Source organism: Micropterus salmoides, unplaced genomic scaffold, assembly GCF_014851395.1.
Source record: "Micropterus salmoides isolate LMB-PRFRI ecotype aquatic unplaced genomic scaffold, ASM1485139v1 Ms_hic_scaffold_13, whole genome shotgun sequence".
Classification (NCBI taxonomy): domain Eukaryota; kingdom Metazoa; phylum Chordata; class Actinopteri; order Centrarchiformes; family Centrarchidae; genus Micropterus; species Micropterus salmoides.
The window spans coordinates 8,359,797-8,385,126 of NW_024040374.1; the positions used below are offsets into that span (position 1 = coordinate 8,359,797).

At 39.8% G+C, this 25,330-nt stretch overlaps 1 protein-coding gene across 1 annotated transcript in view; it reads left to right on the top strand.

Moving 5' to 3' along the window:
* The first annotated feature begins 205 nt into the window (after positions 1–205).
* The window catches only part of cachd1 (cache domain containing 1), a 94,708-nt gene continuing 69,583 nt past the window's right edge, over positions 206–25,330 (top strand). The window contains exon 1 of the mRNA XM_038715316.1: positions 206–454. Within this exon, the coding sequence (XP_038571244.1) occupies positions 206–454 (249 nt within the window). The remainder of the gene's footprint in view (positions 455–25,330) is intronic.

Here is a 25,330-nt window from a genome sequence, read left to right on the forward strand (position 1 = left end):
GCATGGATATACTTTCTTCTTTTGAGGGATTTGGAGGAGTTGCAATGGTTTGCGCTTCTGAAAACTGTGAAGACTTATACCGGAGAGAAAGGGCTCACGTACTCTACGCTACGAAGTTGTAAAAGTAGTTTCCCTTGAAGTTTTTTTTTCTTTCCGCCACCAGTTCAGACTCGGCGTTTCTCCAGCCTGTAGACGCACTGCCATCATGGCGAGGCGGGCAGGAGAGAAACCTCTGGTTTTGACGCCGGATACGCGCGCAGCTTTCCGGGAGAAACACCGCCTGTTTCACGGGAGCTTCTTGGCTTTTTCTTGGAGCTTCGTTTTAATCTTGTCGGCTCTTTCTTGTGGATATTGCGGAGCTGAGACGGAGTTTTCCATCCTGGAAGAAGCGCAAGTTTTGGCCGAGCAGATGAAAAAGCTGTCCTCGCAGGAGCTAGGAGTCTTTACTATGCAGGTAAACGTGGAGGAGAAATCTTTTTTGTTGTTGTTGTTGTGCTTTTGTTTGTAAAACCCAGATATGCATATGCCACTTCGAGTTGTGGCGGATTTAAAGAGCAAAACTGGCACAAACAGGATTGTCAGTAGGCCAAAACATCAAATTCATGAAATAATCACAGAGGGAAACTTTGTTGATAGAAATGTTACAGTGGAACGAAACAGTTGGCTATTTGGTTGTCAGTGTTGTCTCGCTCAGTGTTGCAGTGCAACAACAGGCGCTTTGAAGTTGAGAGGCTTTTATTTGGGGCATCAGCACGCTGCAGGTTTGGTGTTGTGGGCGGCTCGTTTCACCCTTTATTATTCCCGAATCTGACGAATATACACATTTACTGTGTGTGTCTGTTGCAAATGTGAATAGACATGTCACCTTTTTTGCCACACTTTTTTCTTATAACACATTGATCCTTATTTATCTTCATAAATAACCAGCTTGGTACAGTTAACTGTGATGTGTTCTAAGGTCATCAGACTGGTTACAAAGATGGGCGCATGCTATTGTGCAGATAAAAAGCTAGTTATAATTCAGCTAGCTGCCTAAGAATCTGTGCTAAGTGGTCCACCCGAACATCAAATAACAGGAATAAATCCATTTTTATCGAAGTTGGCTGCAGCCCACAAACCCAGTCAGAAAATCAGCTTCAGGACACAAGGGGAACTGATACTGCTCATGATGCAATAAATAAAACCAGAGTATGTCATGTGGAATGAAACACATTGTCTCCATCAGATATTTTCAGATAAGTTATTTTCGTGGGGAGGAAGGGTTATTGATTTGCTTGGTTGATAAAATGTCAGAAAATAGTGAAATATGCCCATCACATGTTCCCAGAGCTCAAGCTGGCGAGATGTCTTCAAACTGATTGATGTGCTTGACCAAAAAGGTTTACAATGAAGAAAAAGGAGAAAAACAGCAAATTTGAAACGTTTATTCTTTTTTTGCATTTTTGCTTTATATATGACTTAAGTGACAACTCTGTTATCAAATGTCAATGTTGTAAACTATTTAGTTTGTCATTGACTAATTGATTCATTGTTTCAACTCTTGACTTCAACTGACATGATTTTGTGTTTTATTATTTTTCTGCCCATACTCTTATTTTCTAGCCAGTAACCATCCCATTTTGATGTGTATCCTCTTATTACATTATATAAACCTTGATTCACTTGAAACATTGATTTTAGAGCTGAAACTATTAGTCGATTATTTGGTTGACAGAAAATGTATAACTACTTTGCAAATGAAAGTCATTCGGTTCAGAAAATTTTCAAGAAAAAAGTTAATTCCGAGGATTTGCTGTCTTATGTGACAATAAATTGAACTCTTTTGGTTTTGGGCTAGGTTGGACAAAACACCTTGAGCTTTAGGAAACGTTAACAGACATTTTTCACTACTTTATGGCATTTTATAGACCAAACAATTATTAGATTAATCAAGAAAAGGATCCGCAGTTTTTAAACCTACTATGTGAACACAGCACAAACACCAAATGGCAGGAGGTGCTTGGTGCAGGGCCGGGTGCTGCAGGGTGTGAGGGGTGTGTTTGCACTACAGAGGCAGAGGCGCTCACAGGCCTTGAACACAGAGGCGAGGCAACGGGGGGGCCCTGACCCCAAATGGTGTTTCATCTTCTCAGCTTCCACACTGAGCTGCCTTCATCCCGGCTCTGGGAGTCGGCTTTGAGGGCTGCCTCTGATCCCCCCCAGATTCGCCTTTGTCACTGCTCATCCCTCCCTGAGCTCCAGTTTGTACTTGGTTTCTGTCTCATTGCTGCAGCTGCAAAGATGCAATTAATGCAAAATAATTTTGTTTTTTGTCTCACTTTATTTTTCATGACTCGTTGAGATTTCATATTCATGAAAATATGCATTCAGCATCACTCCCCTGTATCTTGGGAAAACAGTTTTGAGGCTATCATTTTGTTGTACAAGGTGTGAAAATCTGACTTGGCATGAAGCTAATGTGAGTTTGATTGAAGCGGTACATTTCACGAATATGACAGAGCGGTTTTCCGCAAATGTAAGAGATGTGCATTCAGTAAAAACAGTCCATGTCTGCCCACGAAAACAACTGCAGGAATCTGTCTACCATGCTGTTTGTGTGGACACCTGCTTTGATGCTCAGATGATGCCTGATTCACAGCCTGAAGGTGGGCCAGTTGAACAAGATTTCATTTTATCTTTCTCTTTTTGGCATGGAGGCATCAACATGCAAAGATCACGCTGTACTGTTTCGGAGAGGATCTGAAGGTTTTGTTATCAAGCAAGTGTCCCAGCATCTCCATTTAAAACGTAATTGTACCCCTCTCCACTCCACCCCTCATTCTCTGCAGATGTGTAATTTGAGGCTTGCCTTGTCAGTGCTTCGGAGTCACTGGGTCAGACTTGTTCAATCTGTCATTGAGTTTCTCAGTCATCAGGGGACATCAGGGTGTACAGTTGACACTCACCGGTGTTTTTTGCAGATTAATGTTGTAAAAGCAATTCCCTGGGAAGTTTCAATGGGTTTTATTTTTCACACTTAAGGTATTCTGCTACACTTAGTTCAGTTTATTTTAATGAAATCAGTTTATTTCGATAGGATTATTTTAACTACAAACTGTAAAGTTTGTTTTAGGGCTGCAACGAACTCCTGTTATTAATTAGTCTATGTATAATCTTTCCTCTATCGTTTGCTTATTGTTTTAATCTGTGAAATGTCAATCATGCCCATCAGAAAATGCTCACAGCCAAAGATGACTTCAAATGTTTAATGCTGTCCAACCAACAGTCCAAAACCCACAGAAGATATTTTTTTCTGTTCTATGTCACAAAGAAAACGATCAAATGCTCAAAAGTGAGAAGACGGTATCAGTGAATGTCATCGACTAATTGACTAATATTTTTAGTCATACTTTGTTGACAGGTTCATAACAGTGCAATTACAATGCTCAGCTTTTAGCAGTGCAGGGGACATATTTCAGCTTTCCCTACATTTTGTTCATTGTGTGGTATCTTAGTATACTATAGCCTTTTCCCATTATTTATATTCATATTAAATTTTCCATGAGCTTAATGTGTTAATTATGTCAAACGGCCTTTGTGTGGCTCCTGTTGAGTTGTTGCTATTGCATACTATTTGTTGCATCTTTGAATTGTTGCAGCATGGCTTTGTCTCTCAGACCTCGCAGGTTCTCAGAGTATAAATCACAACGAAGGTTAAGAATAGTACTTCCATTTTAAGACATTATTTCATATCGTTCCGAAAGATTTGTGACACGGATTTCTGCCATGCAGCTCTCAGTGGGTTTTCAGAAAGGAGACAGTCCTCTCTGATATATGTAACTAATGAGCATTTCATGTCAGATTGTCTGCGGCTTAAGCGGGAGGTTTTACACAGCAAATTGGACTTAGCCTGGGATGTAAATATGATATTTAATGTCCTTTCCCATTCCCATGTTATTAAAACAGGGGCCTTGTGCTACTCTATGTCATGTGGCCGCCTGCTAGAGCCAGGACCATGGTACACGTTTCCAGCCACAGTTTTAGTAACACATGTTTTGCTGTTGGAAACATGGAAAACCATAACGGTGTAATGAACTGGCATGAATAGATTGTCACTAATGGTAAGCCAATCACTCATCATGGTGTGAAAAGTCCTGTTCCCTTGCTTTTACTGAGAAGGTATTTTAGCCCTGTTGGCTGATTATTTACAAAGGAAATTTCCCTCTGTTAGTTTGAAGGGCCTTAATCCACAGAGAAGTGTGGTTTGTTATTGAGGCTGGCTCGTCCAGTATACCCGGGCCCCTAATTGAATACTGATAGTAATTTGAGGGCAGTGGAGGTTTGTGCAGGAAAAGAGAAAATTGTGGTAGCTCTGGCACCGTCATTAAGCTGTGATTTTCTGGGTTGGGTTTGGTCCAAGGGCAACACCAGTTGAGGGGCTATCACAGAGCCCCAACTCCTGCTTTGTTGTTGTTGTTGTTTTTTTTTCACTCGGACTAGACATTTTTTGTAGGCCTATTTTAATAAATGGCTTCTCTCTCCTTTGTTTCAACCTGCCATTCATTTAATCTCTTTTTCCTACGTTCTCTTTTTGTCTGTCTCTAGGCTGCTTATGCTGCGTTCCTTCTCTTTTCCTTGCTTTGTATTGAATCAGTTGCAGAGACTAGCAGAGAGGGGGAGGAGGAGGGTTATGGAATATACAGCAGGACATCAGAATTCCTGCTAGGTTCTCTGCAGTACAACTTCAAAGCCTTCTTGCCTCTTACTGCAAAGCCTGCATGGCTGTGTTCTCTAACAGTCAAGGTTACTATGAGCCTCACCGGCCCTCTGCTACATGTGGGACTATTACTATCGCTCATTCATTCTCTCTTTTGACTTTGAGTACGTTTTTCTCTGTTTTGCTGCCCAACATTGCACATTTCCAAGCATATTCTTCTCAATGAATAAAATGAAGCTAAATGTATGTATGAACCACTGTATATCCAGTCTGACATGCTGCAGCACTCCACGCAGGCCTTGTAGAAATTCACTGCATGTTTAATTGAATAGAAGGTTATAGTGTGTGTGTGTGTGTGTGTGTGTATGTATGTATGTATGTATGTTTTCCAGGTGCTATGAACGAGAAGTACATGCACAACATAACATTTTTCTTCACAATAACACTCCTCCAAAGGGCAAATGGGCAGTTGAGTGTCAAATATATCTGTAAGCACATTCCTGCACTTGTCTTGTTGGGGATATAATTGGGCTCTTTTTGTTGTCCACCCCTCAGGGCACAGAGGCGTGGGAAACAACAATGGCTGTACATAACGATTATTTTTCAAATCGATTAATCAAACTATTTTTTTTCGATTAATCTAATGACTAATTTGTGTATTCTAAAGAAAAAAATGTTGCCTTTTACTCGATTAACATACCAGTTTATCCAAAATAAGTATCAAAAACATGTCTAATCATTAAATCAGTATTTTAATCAATCATCTCGATGAAGCACCCAAGAATAATGACAATAGTAGCATATCTAAAAATTACACTTCAATGATGTGTTGTGATAATAACAATAATAGACATTAATTAGGCTACTTATTTAAATTTTGAGTAGTGCAGTATGATAATCAAATGTATTTCTGCATCAGTGTGGGGCAAAGAAAACAACTGAAACAATTCACAGACTGCACAGTCATAGATTGTCGTTAGCATTTTGGTCGATCTGGTCTAACCAAAATAGAGAGATGATTCGAATTTTAGCTTTGTTCTCATTTTTATTGCAAAGGAGACATTAACTCATCTCAATTCCCAGGTGGTTAGCCTGGATATGCCGCTTCAAGTTCATAGTGTTTTTTCCAAAAATCTTGCTTGCCTATAATTGGGCGCACTGTCTTTTTGTCCGCCTCACTGTATTTGAAATGGGACCAAATATCTAAGCACCTCTTTCTCCCTAGCATGTGTTCATCACCAGAGTTCGCATCCTCCACAGTACAGTAACGTTTTCCTCCTGCACCAGGTATCGCCCCGGTTGGCCAGCATTCAAAGCGCAGGAAAAAAAAAACACCTCTGAATGAACATAATGTTCAAGTGAAAATTTAAAGGGAGAAAGTATGGCCTGTAACATTTTGTCTCCTCATTATACTTAAAAAAAAGAGAGACATTTTATTAACATTTTTATTTTATATATTACATTATAGTGTCGTCATTTTTCGTCAACAACATAGCATGTTACTATAGTCAGCGTTTAAGGACATTGTTGCTGTCTCGTCTTTGTGTTTTAGTCAGGGGAAAAAAAGGTTGTTGACGAATAGGCTATATTTCGGTTAGTTTCGTCTGACAAAAGTCTAGTCTGTAATGTTAGTTTCAGCTGTTTTCTCGTTCGTACGTGGCCGTTAAATAAACAGAAAATATAAAACGGCCGAATTACATGACACACGGTGTTACGTTACCATGACAACAGCGGGGCAGAATTTTAGGATTTTGTTTCTCAATTTGCTCATATTTCTAATGTAAAACCTCCAGAAAAAGGCATTAATTGATTTTTTTTTTTTTTTTTTGAGCCATTTTTCCCAGTGCAAAAAGTTTATTGTCCTATTATTATATTATGCTCCACTAGCAGTTTGCTCATATACACACACAGTTAATTCATACACTGTCTCAACATCAATCAATTTAGTGTTCAATTGAAGTCAAGGAAAGGGAAGTATTTGGTGAAAAGGGTTTCTATAGATCTAATATCCTGTGTTCTCATTTTCATACCAATGACGAGCAGGGTCAGAGTGGTGGCTGCCATCGGGGTTTGGAGCCACGCTGGAAAATATGCTATAACCCATTCACAACACTGTATTCCCATTCCACCTCTACCTCTTGTTGTCTCACCACATTAAATGTCTGGTTTTGAAAGTTGTTTTACTTATTCCTTCTGTCTTTCTGTCCCCATTCCTCTCACCTCCTTTCTCTTGCATGGGGTGTTCAGGTTATCCGAGCAACAGGTGCTTTGCATTAGTCAGCCTAGCATTGCATTGCGATGGCACAACTCTGCGTTTTTAGTCCGACCATAAATTGCAATGTGCCTCAGCGGTTTATGAGCCATTTGTGGCTGTGCTGAACTATCAGCATGTCTGTTCTTTTTCCATTTTAACTGTCCCTGTTATTGCGGGGATTCCTTCTTTTTTACACTTCCTTGCTTTCACACAGCTATTGGATTCTTGGTCCAAAGTTGCTACTGATACATGAATACTTTATAACTCCAAATTATACTCTTCTGTTTGTGTGTCCTTTTTTTAATGTTCTGTCTTTTTACTTTTTAGTTTTTCTCCAAACTGAATTGAAAATGTTCATGCTACCCAATGTGATAAGCTGTTGAGTATACATTACCTTATTTCCAAGCTAAACTTTTCTATAACTTTAAAGTTAGATTGTTTATTTGAAATTTTGAATTGTATTTCTTGAGTCCATTTTTCATGGAAAAACAGGGCTCTCTGCCAACAGCTGCAAAGTCCCACAGCGACATCTGCAATGTTTTAAAACTTGGAATGACTTCGATATCAGTCTTCACAATTCTTGGCCTGTCCAAAACCCAGTGAAACAGCCCAGTTCTGTCGACTATTACCTTTATCATCCTGTTATAATGCAGGAGAGAACAGAGCAAAGGGCCACGTTTTCATTAAATGCGGACCTGCTTGTGTATTTTGGCCTGAGTCCAGACACCGAGAGGCTCAAGCGCCCCTTGCATCCAACAGCTCTGCTCCGCAGTGTCTCAAACCTCCAAACTGAACACTCATTGGACATGGTGAAGTCCTCTGACTTGTTGGATGAAACTGAGATTTAAATGCTTCTGTCAGATGGATACCTTGTCACTTCAGGGTTTAAGAAAAAAGAAGTATTTCCAATATGTTGAATTCATACCAGTGCTCATTGGTTGGTTTTATGTGTTTATTCTTTGGCCATATCAGCCCTACTTTTCTAATTCCTAAGTGACAACAACAAAAGTTAGTTGTACAGAATCCAAACTTAGTTTTGTTAACAACCGCAAGACATGTGACTTTTCTTTTAGTTTTTAGTAATATGGTCTTTTGTTTTATCTGCACATTGTCCATATTTGTTCAGGCACAAGTCACAGTTATGTCTAACTGTTGCCAAATTACCTCCACAGAGACCTGAACAGACAACATCTATCATTTTGGTCCAGCTTCATCTTTATGTGAATCTACCTGCAGCCCTCTTTCATGTTTAACTTTGTGCTAAAAGCCTGCTGGAAGGAAGATATGGGGAGGAAAACATTTTCAGGGATTTTTTTTTCTCCTCCAGAGCTTTTGGACAACATGACTCCCATTCATTTCAGTCAAATCCCTTTAATTTTTTTGCCTGTGTAAGTACAGCCTTGTGCACTGTCTCCTGGCTCCTGCTGGACTGCGGTCAGGACAGAGCATAAAACTGATGTTCTTCCCCCTCTGTACCAGCTGTTGTGGTTTAAATCTGTCTGTACTGTCGTGGCCAGATCATTTATCTGACCGCTTTTTGATCTGTTTCCCATATCTCCTAGTTGAAGGCCTCTCTCTCTTTGGCCTTGACTGAAATTGGTTTTGCAGTGATTTGCACCCTCCTCAGCCTTGGCTTTTTTGTCTGCTTTTGCTTCTTCTGAGTGTCTCCCGCTTGTATCTTGTTTTGACCTACCTTATAATGCTAAGCTCCTGTTAAGAATCTAGACTGAACATTTCTGTGTCTGCTATCTTAAGTGTAATATAGTTAAACATGGTCAGATTAGGGAAAATATTAATAATATTTATAATATTTTCTCCCATTGCAAACATCCTGTTGTGTAACATTAGGATGCCACTTGCAGGAGAGTGTGTGTGCACACTTAACTAAGATTACTATGATTATCGGTAACAATTATTTGTTCAGTCTTTTTAAATGTCAAAAAATTGTGAAACATGTCCTAACACATTGCAATAAAACCCATAGATAGAGAAAAGCAAGAAATCCTCACTTCAAATATTTGGCATAAATTAATCTATGATAAATCGAATTATATTCTGTCTGCTGATTAATCAACTAATATTTTCAGCACTAATTTTCTGTGTATTGAACAGGGCCCTGTGCATCAGTGCACACCACAGCCTTACAGGTTTTCTGTGAAAGTAGGCAACTCTTTCCTCTGCTTATTAAACAGAACTAATTAACTGGCTGTGTTTAATCAGCTCATTCGCTCTTTATTTTAATGATTCTCCCTCTCTCTATTACCTCTCTCACTCTTTAGCTCCCATTTGCTATCACCCCCTCTGCCTTTCTTTACACAGTCTCTCTCTCACACACACACACACACACACACACACACACACACACACACACACACACACACACACACACACACACACACACACACAGCGATAACAAATGCACTCAATGAGTGAGCGAAGAGGATCTTTATTGGTGATCCAGGCTTTGTGTGTTTTTTCCTCCAGATTCCTGCCAGTGTTACTTAGTTAGCTCCAACAGGGCTGACCTGGCAGTGTGAGCCAAAGGACCCCAGGCCACCCCTTAGCAAGTCAGTCTCTTCACTCGCCACAATGGGCAAGACTCAAAATGAACTCTCGCTGAAAGAGAGAAAGAGGGAAAGGGAAGGGGCAGGGGCTTGTGGTGAAGGGAAGGGGGCAGTGAGCAAAATACCCAATTGGGAGGGCAAGGAGAGTAAAGGGGCCAATTCCCTCCCCCAGACACCATGCATTTGTAAGACACCCATCCCCCTCACAATGCACACACACGCACACAAACTCCTGCAGAAGAGGCTTTGCATTTGCGATGAGGAGAGAGTTGAAGCTCCTACTGTGGAGAAGCACATCAGACTGTAGGCGCTTTTCAACCAGAAGTATCAGGGACTTTTAAGTCCCCAGGTCTATTTTCAAGGAACCAAAAACGTCCCTTTCTTAAAATAACTCCAGCACAGAGAAAGCAACACTAACATAAAATCGCGACAGTTTGGAAGATTATTACAACATTTCCAGCCAACAAATGCTGGAGATCAGCTGCAGCACTCGTCTGTGTCGCCTTAGTGTCGGAGGAACGGGATGTTTAACGAGCTTTACCTGCTGTAATCAGCTGTTCCACTTGTTTTGGAGAGGAGGAGACCGACTTAGTCTCCTTGTAGAAACTTCCTGACTGATGAAAACTCAAACCAACAACTTCTGACCCAGTATTTAGCGTAACTCCATCAGCTGTTTGCTGTAAACACACTGCTGAATGCTGGCTGCTGTTTCCCAGCTATAAATTTAATGCCGAAATACGATCTCAGGCGGACATCCGTGTGGATAACAAACTGGATAAAACCACCAAGTTCTTAAAACAACACAAAAATAAAATTGCGACAGTTTGGAATTATTAAAACATTTCCAGTGACAAGAGCTGCAGATCAGCTGTAGGACTCACGTCAGTGTCGCCTGAGCTTCGGAGGAACGTGATTTTAACAAGCTTTATTACCTGCTGTAATCCGCTGTTCCGCTAGTTTTTGAGAGGAGGAGACCGACTTCAGCTCTTCAAGTTAAAGCCAGTAGCCTCTACTCACCCATTAAAAAATTGCAAGGCAAGCCCCACCCCCCCAAAGCTAGCTCTCTCTCTCTCTCTCTCTGAGTGCAAGGGAAAATGCTAATATAGTTGCAGAGGGTAGGAATGAAATACCGGAAGAGATTGTGTGCCGCAGTGGCAGCCAAGAAATGGAATGCTCTCATATTGTAAGAACAGACACTGTCACAGTAGTTTGCGTCATTCTCTCTGATGGTGAGGAGTTATGTGACGTCTCTCAAACTCCAGGGTCACAAGGTTGTGGAGGGCAGCTCGGTTTGTCTAACTTTCCCCTCGCAACCATTCATAAATGACCAGTTAAATCTGCAGTCAGTAATTATTAACACAAAACACCCAGTTACTGTTCTGTCAGTTCATTGGCTGCTTAGATTGTGAGTTTTCTCAACAGGTTATTTGCTGGGAAATGCCACCCAAGGTCTAAAGGTGGTACTTTTTTTTTCTCTATAATTAAAGGCAGAGGGAGTTTTCAACTCTGGAAGCTTGAATACTTATGTAGACAGAAAAGCAGCTAGTGATGTAGCTAACATCAGACTAGAATGCGGAGTTTTGCAATTGTCTGCCGTTTTTTATGGACTCTTGGGTAAAACAGTTAACATTGCAGACTGGCTTTGCAGGCTGCTTCCAGCCTTAACTGTACTGTACCGTAGGTTTTGAAACGGTATGAAAATTTCATATCACGATTATAGTGACCACAATTATCACGGTTATCAGTATTATCACGGTATTGTAAAAATGTGCCAAAAAATATTAAAATGTACATGTACAATTACATGAAAACAAATAAGTCTTTAGAAGACAGTGATAGTAACTGCAATGAGCCCAAAAACTGACATAAATACAGAGGAGTCTGTAGTGTTTCTAGATATGCTGGTTGGTTGACAAAACTGCGTAACATGTTATCACGTGCAGTGGACGAATAGACTCTGCCGACACACGATGCACACAGCAACAGAACAACGTGTAGCGTTTTTACAAGAGCAGCAACACTGAGAGCTTCAGTTTACACGCTGTTAGCAAGTCAGAGAAACAAACCAAAGCTAAAAGTTAAGTCACCATGCGTTCACTATAAGGTAATTTTCTTCAATCAAGTTTCCCTCACTGCTCTAAAAACTAAAATACGACCGGACTTCAGAGTGACTGAAAAATCTCCTCAGGGTTGTCTTCCACCATGTTGTCATTGACCCAAAGAAACCCACGTTGCATTCTGCGCATGCGCGCCTGCTTCTGGGAGACGCTGGACAGTGTTTGCCGTGAGATTTTAATAGTGCGGTTAACCGTACCCGGCTATCATGGTAATTAAAATGTGTACGGTAATAATAACCGTCAGGAATTTTACCATGGTTTACCGTTAAAACGGTAATCGTTTCATTGATACTGTACCGTACTGCAAACTTGTTACGGAAGTTAAAAATAAAGCTAAGCGTGAAATGACAAGATGTATATCACTTTCATGTCTGTTCCATTAAGCAGGACCTGGGAGGTGATTAGCATAGCTTAGCTTAGCATAGAGACTGAAAGCAGGTAATCAGCTTGCCTGGCGTTGCAAGTTCTGTGGTTGATATCCTTTTTATACTAAAATAATCTTATGATATAATAAAACATTTATAAATAAACTAAGAAGGGGAGAGAAGCCATCATCATCGCCCTTTTCTGTGTTTCTTTAGGTTTTACTTTGTGCCTTGAGGTCTTCTCAACAGTCTGACACGATACAACAGTTCTTAGTTTATCCTTTGTCACCACCATCTTCATCTTCTCTGCTCTCTATTCCTATCCCTCTCTGTAATTGTGTCCGTAGGTGGTAGTATGTGAAGCTGTCCTGTGCCTTTTGTCTTCTGCTGGTTTGCACCCTTTGAAGAAAAGTCAGGAAGTGACCTGGGCTAATGAGTTGAACTTTGGACTTTCTGCGCCTGTCCCTGTAAGACGAGGCTGATCAGAAGATGAAACGAGATGCAGTGTTTTTATTTTCGCAGAGAAAATGGCTAGGGGGAAAATGTGATACAGCCTGCTAATTAGGAGGCAGGGAGGAGTGTCAGGGCTTTGAGTGTGAGATGAAAAATGGGTAGACTGCTCCAGACACTTTCAATGCTCCAAACACATGTAAACACCCAAAGTCACACTCTTACACTATCTCTACCTACACACACATACCTCACAAAAGGCCCGACTCATGTAAAGCTACATGTACAGCTGTGTTTAGCTATCAGTGTCTCTGAGCTCAGTCATGTGTTTGCCAAACGACTGGCTTATTTGATCTGGACTGACTCACAAGTAATGGAAGACGAACATTTTCTCCCGCTGGCATGCTAACATTACTCCAGATCACAAAAGACTACAGCTCATTTTTCCTGGCTGTAATAAAGAAAGTGTCCTCTTTCAGAAACTCTGCTTTCAATCTTGGTTTATTCAGAGCGCCAATAAGATTTTGACACGCAGAGCAATGACACACTTGCCACTATTGCACTACCTCACATTCAAGTGAGTGAGCACTGTTTGTTTTTCACTCAGGGCTGAAGCAACCCAGCATTATAGTGGATATTTCCTCCCCATTGGCATGTCAGCCCAGCACAGAAGAAAGCTCATTTTGGTTAGACATGATAACGCAGTCCTTAAGTTTTTAATGTATTCAGCTCGGTGCCCAAATGATAACCATATTGTCTCACGCTGCGTCCCAGACGCAAAACAAAAATTGCTTTTGCTGCAAAGGGACTTGAAATTATCTTGCAGAACATTTTACATCTTGGCCGGCATGATTTTTTCTCTCTAGCTCTCTCAGTCTGTGTGTGCAGGTTCTCTTTGTGGTGCTCTTGGTTTGATTTCACTGCTAAGTTTAAAAAAAACAATTGGTTGTTTGGTTAAACAGAGAGATAGGATTGTCTGGTCTCTGTGTTTATTATCTTGTTGTTTCACACACTGGGCTCTCTGTACAGACATTTAATTATTTCTTTCTTTTTCTTAAACCAGTTGTTGTTAATAATTATTGGTGCAGTCTGATAATGTGATGCTGCTTACATTCCACAATTATTAGATATCAGATTTTCAGGGAAAAGTCTCTAGCACTAAGGAGCATTTGTGTTTTTATGTGTCTGGCAGCAGCGTCAGTTTCATCCTCCTGTCTTCAGTCCAAAAGACATTGTCAGTCTGTGTTTGTGTATGCCTGTATGGCCATCCAGACTGAAATAAGTACTGGTGATCTAGCTGAGAGGTCTTATGTTGAGCCAATAGTATAGCAAGCTACTCTCTGGGTCACTTATTTATGATTTTCTCCAGCAGAAGCCCAGTTAACTCTTTCTACAAGAAATCTAAATTCAAATTTTATCCAGGCTTCCCCTTCCAAACTTTTTTTTTTTCTTTCCAGAAGGCCTGCTTGTTGCCAGGTTTGGCTGGCTGGTGCCTTGCCAGCTTTTCTCAAGTCTGTCTAGCGCTGGTGTTGACACAGTCGGCCAGCTGGGGTTTCTGCTGGCATCTCTTGGCAACTGAACAGAAGACAAACCCTGTCTACACATTCTACATTTTATGAAACTTACTTTATTGTGAATAAATTCCAGAAAATGTGCTCTGGCAGTGTACTGCATTAAAACATTGTTCAGTGAAGTTCCACATTTACATATATACCTTTTTCAAAAATCTTCTGTTTAAGATTTCTGTGTTAAGTGTCAACGCTGGTTTTCGCTGTTTACATTATTAGCTACTTATAAAAATGTAACTCATGCTTGGTGTATCACTGAAGATGCCACTTCTTATTTTAGATAACAACAGCAACATCTATGCAATTTACAAGCAGTTTTGAACACTTTCCCACACAGTGCACCAAACACTTACAAAGTAAAATTTGTGTGGATTTATAGTGGTCTTGAGGGAGGAAGTTCCTGTATCAGGTTTCTGCAGTATTGCTCTCTGGCTCGTTTTCACACGATTACATGAAAATATCGTGGGTGAATCTGCACGTGTGAAAGAGTCGTTAAATCAGTAACAATCACAAAAACACACCAAACAATAACCACTTAGTGAACTGCTACTGTAACTGATACAATGGCAAAATAAGACTTCAACAGCATCCAGGTTTTAGGAACTTTCAGCGCTAAGGTACCACTGTATCTGGTGTTACCTTAGTGAAGTTGCATTCTGAACAATCCTTCAAGTGAAGCATGGAGCAGCCTCAAACCTGCTCAAGACTGCCATGTGAACCAGCCAGATCTCTTGCCTTTTCTGGAAACATTAATCCGTCAGTGCTTCTTCTTGTTTGTGTGAATGGGTTTTAGACCGATACTGAGATCTGTGGGAACAGGAACCTATGGATGTTTTTTAATTTAATTGTGAGTAATTAACGATTGTGTGTTAATTTTTGGTGTGTGTACAGGTAGTAGTGAGTTGGTTTTCATTTCTTTCTGCATGTCTGATGGTTGAGTGATATGATGGCATACTGGACAACATTAGACAATAGGATTTTTTTATAATAGGATTTTGCTGTAGCATTAATATGAAGGGAGCTATCCCTCTTTTGTTGACTCAGGCCACTGCAAGATCAGGACTGCGTTGTGGTAGTAGTACAAAAGTTTTGCATCAATGTGATGAAGTGCTTTCATTTATCTGGTGTTAATTTACTGGATTAGCTGCCAGAAGTGTCAGTTGTATCAGTAAATGACTTCTTAGTTGAATTTCCATCAAAATTGACTATATCACAATATATGAATGAATGAATTACATTTTTTATGGTTATGCATGCTAGAAGGCCCATCATAAATTCATATAAGATGTAAACCAGTGTGATGTTTATATATATATTCAAACCGTAAAATAAAAAGTCAAGAATTTTAACAACTTTCACACTCAAATCTTTAGACCTTTTTATTGATGTAGACAATAAAAACATTTACTATGTAATACTGGCCAGACCGAGTAAATATTGGTTAGTCTATCGTGCCTTCTTTTCAAGGTTTTTAGATAATATTAGAAAATACATAAATATTAAACAACCATTCGACTTTTTGAGTGAGTGTAAACCAGAATATTTCAGGGGTTTGGGTGAGCCATTTAATGAAAAATAAACTCTCTTATATAATCATAGTTTGAACACTACAAAAGATAAAATAGGAACTTATAATGCTATTAATTGATATGAGTATATTAAATGACATGCTGTCAGTTCACCCACCCTTATAATGTGAATATATGAATATTGTTAAGTGTTTAATAAGGTCCCAAATCTGGCATTTTGATTGACCGTAGCAGGAAAGCCAATTGGAAGATTCTTTTTTGAGAGGAGCTGTCATTTGTCTTCTGCATACTTCAAAACAGAAACGCTGCTATCCCCCTCCTCATATTCATAACAGCAAAACCACTCATCATTTACATACCACAAACTTGTGGATGTCCTTGGGGATCTCTCTCTCTCTCTCTCTCTCTCTCTCTCTCTCTCTCTCTCTCTCTCTCTCTCTCTCTCTCTCTCTCTCTCTCTCTCTCTCTCTCTCTCTCTCTCTCTCTCTGGAAGCACTCAGACTTGAGCTTCTGCACACAGCAATGATCGACTCATGAATGTGAATAGGAGAGGTTTCCAATGTTTAGACAGCATAGGAAAGAAACCTGATGCATATTCAGTTGACAACCGCCTTCCCCCCCCCCAAATAGGCCTGCCTGCTGTCTAAGAGCTCAGCTTGACACTTGTGAAACATAGACTGTGTGTGTGTGTGTGTGTGTGTGTGTGTGTGTGTGTGTGTGTGTGTGTGCGCCTATGATTTGCTAGAGTATTAATGAATGTAAACAATATATTTTTTCAATGTATTTCAGATTTGTGCATATGAATTTAATGTGTCAGATGTGAGTCCTTGTAGAAACACTTTAATTAATTGTAATTTGTCAAATTTTTTTCATTCAAAAGCCGTTTCAGTGCTCATATGGTTCTGAGCTTTACTATGTGAAACACAGTGTGTGTTTGTTGAGGGGGGGAATGACACTTATTACTCAGGGAGTTCCAAATCAGCCTTTCTGCTATTGGGTTTTACTCATAGACTGCATATAAGTGGATGTAGTCATCATGACATCAGCGGTAGGTTTGTGGACTGCCGTTTTGAAGCCTCGAGTTTGGCCGATAGGGCACCGCCATGTTGTGTTTTTGCAACCAGTGGCACCAGACATGACCATATTTGGACGAGATGGTGGAGCTAACGGCCGTGTGTGGAGCTTGCTAGCTTGCTTATCTTATTGCATCTGTAAGTAACATTAACTGTCATTTTAACAGGGCTGACAATTTTGTCTAGCGAACAACAGTCTTAAAACTAAATGTACCAGAGAAAGGGAACAGCCAACTCCTAAAATGCTTTTTCAACGGCGCTGGTTAAATTTACACAGTGCCGTGGGTACTAATCGCTCTAACCTGATTGACAGGTCGCCATGGTAACAACTTGTCAATCATAGATAATTCTGCCATGAAGCATACTCCGTTTTATGGACTGTTTTCCTCTAAATGTGACCATAATTTACTAAATGAACATCATGTTGTATTGAAGAAGACTTGAAACTAGTGATTGAGACCATAAACTCATTATGAAAGTGTTTACTGAGGTAATAAATCAGTTGAGAAGTATGGTCATTAACCATAATTTCTAATGGAACCGGACTTCTTTTTGCAACCAGAAGAGTTGCCCCCTGCTAGAATGCAGGTTTAAGGGACTTCCGCATTGGTTTCACGTCTCAGACCGGAAGCTTCCGGCTTGGTTTTACGGCAAGCCTGTTGGTCCAGTGATTTGGTTCGCTCTTTTCTTTTAAATTTTATGTTTCAAAGCTGCATAATACACCAGGGAAAATTACCTTGCTTCATGCTTTAAATAATCATTCATACAGTATGCTTGGAAACTCATTTTTGGGGTGTGGTGGGAAAATTTAGTGCTCCAAAGCCATGACATGAAACATTGGAAACTACCATTGGTTCCAGTTTGTCTTTACTCAGTTGGTCCAGGGCACAGAATTTTTTTCCTAGGATAGCAGGGGAGGAGGGCTTGTTTCCCTCCTGTCTGTAGTAGTCCTTGCTGGCAGTTGTGTTCACTCTTACTTTGTTCACACTTACTTTATTTTAATTTTATGCCACTAGTCTAACTTTCATGTACATATAGATGATATATGCCTATTTGTTTAAACTACTCTTCCAGCAAGCCTGTTCATACTACTTTGGCAGCCCACAAAAGTGCACTAATGGAAAAGCTATTGCTGAAAGTGTGTTTATGTTCAAAAATATGAGGAACCTCAGATAGCTAACTGTTGTTATATTAGCCAGCAATTCATAAATTTAGCACAGATGTTAGCCAGCTTACCAGCCTTGTCAGTTGCAAGCTACCTAGGCTAGATTTAAACTGTAGCTGAATAAATGTATCATAACTAATCTAATAGTGACCAGGGCCTGAATTTACTTATTTTTCGTCATATTGCAAGAACCTATATTTACCTCCCATTTAAGTATATTTCTATATATCTTAAAATGTGAATAGTCATGCCTCTGCAGTTTACAGATATCAACAAGTTTATAATGCACATTTCAGTGGAGAATTAAATGATTTTTCTGATGTCATGGTTGTTTTGATGTGTATCTTAGCTACACCTGGGTTGTATTGCTCACTAGATAAAAGTACATTTCAGGTTGTGTGTGACTCTGGTTTGCAGCCAACAATGGCTGTGCTTCACCTGAGCCAAAACCAACAGGTGCACACATTTCTGATCTGTCTTTGTTTGCATTTCTTTTTCCACCTCTGTCTTTCTTCCTCTGTGCCTTTGATCTCTGTGGAGACCCCCCCCACACACACACATCATCTCCCTCTGCTTTTCTCAGACTTACCTCCAAACATATTTTTTCAGATGATTTTACTTACAATAATTTATGAAAAGGTTCTGTCATCAACACCACTTGCTATATAGATAAATATGTCTGTCTTTTTTTGGGATCTTTCATCCATCATTCCTTTTCCTGCTTGCCTATAAATCCTTGTTTCCTTTAGTCTTAATTTACTTTCTCACTTTTTTTGTTCCTTTGCATCTCTTTCTTCCCTACATGTCTCTTACGCAGTTCTGCTGACTTTCTGATACAAGTTGTGTTTGTGAGTTACTGTGCATTTGCACGATAGAGATTTGTGTGTGTGCGTGTATTTTATGTGTGTACTTTGGCATTGTGGTTTCTTGATGCTAGTGAGGGTCAACTCGTAAACTGGCCTCCTTTTAATTCACTTGTGTGTGGGCATTTGTGTGTGTGTGCGCACGCAGTTGCAGAGGATTGGCTATGTAGACATGTCAGATGTGTTATTCGGGTGAAAAAGATTTTCAGTGTGTCATGTTGTATAAGCTGTTATTTGCCCTTAGATGCATGATGCGTTTGTTTAAATGCGTCATTTTTACGTTAGTCTATATGACTGTGCATAAAAGTGCTTGTATATGTATTTCTGTAATTTAGCCAAGCATGGGCTGATGTTTTCCTTCCTCACCACAGCTCCCAGGTTGCCTTCCTCAGCACGCTGAGTAGCCAACACAAACCCTGCATCCAGTTAATCATTCCATGTCATGAAGATTAATGTTGTGCTCTACTGTGCTGTGTTACGCTAGGGCATGCGTTACTCTACTCAGTAATGAATTTTTATATTATTAATAGGCATGTGTATTTTGAGAATTTCTTTTGCCATGTTGTCATTTATGTGTTATAGTAGACACACCTGTTGGCTCTGAATCTTTTGTGAAATTTCAATTCAATCCAATTTATGGTAGTCTCTTAAATCTTAAAAACCTTTGCCAATAAGCTGAAAATTATCTGCATGGCTAGATGCTACTACTAGAAAACATGTTTTTGTGATATAGTGAATGGACCAGAACTAACTGAAGGACCGTACTATCCAGGGTGCATTTTTGCTGTCATTAGCAACTGCAAAATCAACATTTTCATCACTAAACTAGGTTAGCTGATGCCTTTAGTTAATGTTTTAAGCTATTTAAACAGAAAACTTATGCTAAACCAGTTTGGTAGGTGTTTTAATCTTAAAATGTTTATGGTCTGGATGCTACATTAAACCTCCTCGTTACTAGACTCAGTTGCCAGTTTATTAGGTACACATATCCAAAACAAATGCATTCTAATACAACAGCCCTGTGATAATACCTACCTTCATGAATGTTAAAATGATTAGTCTGGGCTGGAACTTTTTATGAGAGGTGATGTGTTATATTTTATAGTCATATTTGCAGCTAAAGTAATAACGCAGTTAAATTATACATATATCATAAAAACGTTTTAAAAAGTTTTTTAAATATTTTGTCCATCCCATTTATATCAATAAGGGTAGAATATTAGAAACACTTAAACAGTTTCAACAAACTCTAAACATTACATCCTTCATGAGGGTGAGGTTTATTGCAGGATTGTTTTTATTAGACTGCATTAGGTTTGGCCGGGTGTATCTAATAAACTGGTAAATGGGTGTACATACCACTTTCTCTCACACACACACACACGCACACGCACGCACCATGTTTAACACATTAAAATAGACACACATTACATTTGACCCATTTCTTTAAGACTACTGTTACCGGTTAATTCCAGGTTATTGGAATTAACCAGTGAACACGAGGGTCAGCAGGACCAGCCTGCACTAGTTTTGCTTGGCAAAAGCAAAACCAGTATCGTATGTACCTTAAGCCTCTCTGAAGAGCGACCCATGCCTCTATTAATCAGTGCGTGTAACTGCCCTAAAAATACATGAAGTAGAACAAAGCGCCCCGTCTTTAGAGAGACCTTATAACGGTGGCCAGACATGATCTCACATCATGCTCAGAAACCTGAGGAGGAGACCACCCGTGGAACTTTTTTTTTTTCACTCTGTGTCCTATGTCCTTTCTCTTTTTTTATCTCTTTTCCATCTCTCCAGTCTGTTTCTCTTGTTTTTTCTGCTGCTCCTTCATATTCACCTGCCTGGCACACACACATTATATTTCTTCTGGTCATTTCTAGTCCTTATTCTCCTTTCTTTTCTTCCTCAGTACCTGTATTCCTTACTCAGTTGTTCAGTTTAATTCTCATCACCTCCAAGTTTTAAGGCATTTTTCAAGTTCCTAAAAAAACAGCTTCTTTTTATTGTGAATAAAACGTTTTTGTTCAGAGACGTAATTGAGTTATAGTAAAGCCCCATTCTTATGGCACATATTAAAGAAAATATATTGTCTTAATTTCTTATTATGCTGGTGACAACATTTGTATGGATTTATCTATAGTGTGGCTCTTGTGTACATCTACTGATGCTTGTAAACTGCAAGTAAAGTCCTTACAGATGAGTCCACAGCATAGGAATGTGAAGATAATCCAGTGTAGTTTGTGCAGACAGTGCAGGCACCCCATCTGAACATCCTTTCACTTGGCTGTTGGCAGGAAGAGTATTACATTTTGAATTTAATGATGAGTTCTTTTACACAATCTTTCAGATCTTTTTGACATTTCTAAAGGGTCAGTAAGAAGTTTTGGCCTTGGTAGGGTGCACCACTAGGGTATGACTGGAACCTGTGGTGTACGAGGCTGATGGCAGGCTGGCAGTGAGTCCTGCGGTGGCTGAAGCCCAGTCCAGAGGTTAAGTGTTTGTGAGAGTATTACTTAGTTTATACTGCTGTGTTGTCTGTTTGCTTAATGTCATCTCACAGAGAAGACATGATCCTAACGTGTTTTAAAATTAAGGACTTTTCCCTCTCCCAATTCTGTCATTAAAATGTTTGTTTGTCTCTACCCGTGCTTTCTTTGAGTATGAAGCAGCAAACAAGAAGTATTGTAGTTCAAAATCCAAATGTCATTGTCTCTATCCAAAGTAAACATGCCTGTGACCCCACTATAGACCTCAAGTAATAGTTAAGGGAATATATATAATATATAGCCAACCATGATTTACAGCAAAGGCTCTTTTTTTAGTTTGAACTCCCTCACCCTGAGTTGTTCACACACAGTATTTCATTAGGGTCTTAACTAATTGCCTTAGTCTCCAGTTATTTACAGGATTTACACAACATCGATTACTTTTAGTGCATTCCTATTTTATCTTCTTTTTTTTAAACTGCATTCCCTTGTGGTGCAGTACCTAATTGAATTTCCCCTTCAGGGGATCAATAAAGGTACATCTTACCTTATCTTATCATCACTGTACACTGCATGAGGTTTAACTACTATCATCCTTTGGCTTTCAGTCTCCGTCATGTCACAAGAACACAAACACCATCATTTATAGACCTTTTGATATGGAGGAACATTCAAAGCCCGTATAAAAACACAGAATTTTCTCATTATCTTGCATTCCTGTGTTCAAGTTATTTGACTGCTGTGTGTGTGTGTGTATGTGTGTGTGTGTGTGTGGTGTGGTTTTGTTTTCGTCCTCTTTCACTCCTAGATTTTATCAGCTTAATGGAGGTGCTCAGGTATGCAGCTTTGATCTGTCTTTGGAAAGTTTTCACATTGGCTCCACTTTAACAGCAAGTTGCTATTCCCATAATGCAATCCTGGCCTGGCGCTGCTGCCGCTACAGACTGTATGTGTGCTGCTTTCAGGCTAAAAATCAAAAAGACAAAACAAAACCCCATTAATCCTTGTACAGTATTTAAAATATATAGAATGGGTTAGTGCTAAAAAAAGACTAGTTCATGGTTACTGTGGCCTGTGGCCTTGTTTTAATGACTCAACTACTTTGACATCAAAGAGGCGTGTGTGAGGGAAACTGTAAGGTAATTTACCTGCACCCTATCCCTCTAACCACGTGCACGATGTTGTGTGTGTGCCAGTGAGAGCATATGTAGTTTGTGCTAAGAGGAGAAACCATGAATATCAGACAGAGCTGTGATTTTTGAGGATACCACTACTGTGTTATCACTACTTCTTAACTGTGTACATTGTGTGTCACAGAAGAACTTAATACAATTTTGGCCACAATGTATTTCTGAAATGTCCTTCACTCTCCTTGCTACCCTCAGTGTACACTGTTTATTGATTACAGCCCACAACATTCATTGTTTAACACCCAAAGAGAGAGAGAAATGCGTACACCTCATTTACACTAAGATGCTAGATGCTAGTCACAATGCCTTACTTTCAGGCTGTAGGTAAGCCACAATTCAGGTGGTACATCACCATCCTTCGTCGTGCTGGAGGACTAAATGGGCCAATGATAGACATGCTAGAAGTATGTTTGATTTCACAAGACAGGAAGGTAACATTTACCAATGTGTCTAGAGTTGGCTTCAGAACAGCAATTTGAACTTAAAGTTGCGAATGGATGGAAAAATCGAAATATAATCAAAACAAACTGGAGCAAAGCTGTTTGGTTGCATCAACAAAACAAATTGAAATTTATATGGGATAATTGCGTGATGGATCATTTGTACATCTGATGTCTTTGGTTCAGGCACCTCCCTAAAGTCTTAGAGCTTATTGTCTGTGTATTGCCAACTATCATGTCATAGCTTCAAATTAACAAGAAGCCTGGCTTTGCTGTGGAGAAGCTGTTATCAAACCAACTAACCATCAAACGGTTCTGCTATCTTGTCTTTACTGATCTCGTCTGACACTGTCCCACTTTTCCACAGTTCTCTCCTCCCTTCTTCTCTCCTCCACCCTTCCTTTTTTCTCTCACATGTGGAAAGCATTATATCCTGTCTGGTGGAGAGGGAGAGCAAACATCCCAGGCAGAGACTGAGAGCCTCTCGGGTAGGTGTAGGGGGTGGTGGAGAGGCCTCTCTTGCGCTCTCTCGCTCTCGCTCTCTCTCTCTCGCGCTCTCGCTCTCGCTCTCTCTCGCTTTCTCGCGCCATGATGCTGTTTGGACAAAAGGGGTCTTATTATTTCAGAACCAGAGCACCCCATAGCTGGACTTGGACTTTTTTTGCACAGTTTTCTGATGTTGTATAGACCAAATGATTAATCCATAGTAAAAATAATTGTTAGTTACAGGCAGCCCTAATACAGAACAACATGGAATTTTGTACCAAAAACCATACAGCTGCTGAACAAATGTTTCCACTGAACATTTGTGTAGTGTGTTTTTGTATTTGTGTTTATCTGATAAATATCTGTATCAAAGGTCCTGAAACTATGGTTTATACCATCAAGGAATATATCTGAAAATGTTTAAATGAATTCCAGGTCTTTACTTGTTGCCTTTTCTGGTATCTTTATCCATGTATATATTCTGTAGATACTTGTCAGTCATCAAGAAGACGTCAAAACATTTGAGGTGTTTATGAAAAGTAGAATTATGGACCCTGGTGGAAGCAAATGTTTTGTATTGCTTTTTTCATAAGTTGCTCCACATTGAAAAGCCATCGTATGTGGTCAGTGTGACACATTTGTCCAACGTCTTGGACTTGTCAGAAGCTGAAAAGGTTCCCAGGCTCCCACTTTATGCCCAAAGCTGGATGCCATGGCAGCAGTCTGAAACCACCACCACACCCTTAGTGCTTGGATTAGGGCCCACAAAATTCCAATGTGCTTTGAAATAAATCAGGCAATTCACAAATTGGGCATTACTTTCCTCCAAAGTGCCAATTGATTAAAGTGGGGAAAAAACAGTGTGGGCACATAAGGAATTGTATATTGCTACATCAGATTCTGTGATTGCTTAATCATTTTACTTTCTTTCTTATGGTACTAGGACTGAAATCAGCATAGTAGTTCAGCAGTAGCATTTTGAGAGTGAGGTGTCAGTGATTCACAATGAACATCAAATCTAAACGTGTGCTCATTTAGTGATTCTGTGAAGCAGCACACAGTGTAGGCTAGGATTTAGACTTTGCCTGAAGATCATTGAACTGTTTTATCCATTACAGTTTTAGGTCCTATTACTATGACAACCAAGTTATGTTTTTTATGAAGATGTAAAGGATAGAAATCATTTCTGCATGTGGCAGCAGTCCTCCCTATTTATTGCCACTTTTTCAAGTGCACATGAACATCCATGAGCACAATTGCATGTATAGAAAAAGATTGAAAACGGAGCACAGTAAATCAGGGCCTACCCTTCCACGCCTTTGACTAGCAGGCTGCACACATGCATGCACTCCGCACACTAACACAGTGTGTGGGCCGTTGCTTTGGAGCCATTGCCTCAGGTTGTCCGCAAGTTAGATTTAAGTAAATTAAATTGACATCACCCTCTAAATACAACAGTTGGCAGACACTGTTGGCTAGTCATTTAATTAGCAAACCTGCTCCACTGAATGAAAATAGAGACCCACTTAATTAGCAAGGTTTTAGTTTCCATATGGCCTTTATAGTGACATTTAGCGATCCATGTTTGACACGGGCAACCCTTTTTTTCCCTTCTTTTTTTATGGTGCCATGGCCACTACCAATCTGTGCAGGATTTGCCTGACATGGATTGTGCATTAAGCAAGCAAACTTGTGGGTGAGATTTTTTTAATTCATCAAGAAAAGTGTATTGACTGATCTCTTGGGGCCAGATGACGCCACCATGTTTTAGTTACACACAAGAATGTGTAGATTGCTTTTTAACCCAGACCTTATTAAAATGTTGGTTTCCCATCAATTATAGATATGTATAAAACAACTTCACTGAGAGCTTTAGTTTGAGAAACTTGCACTAACTGTGTAACTCTGCCCTTTGTTGCTGGGCAGGGAGCATACAGTATTTTCTACTCATCAGCATTTTGAAATGCTGATGAGTGGTGAGACTGCACCAAGACATTAATGTTGCAGGCCTAAAACCGAAACATTGAGCTGAAAGCCCCACTCAAGTGATGCTCCCATTTTCAGTGTGTTCACAGATAAGA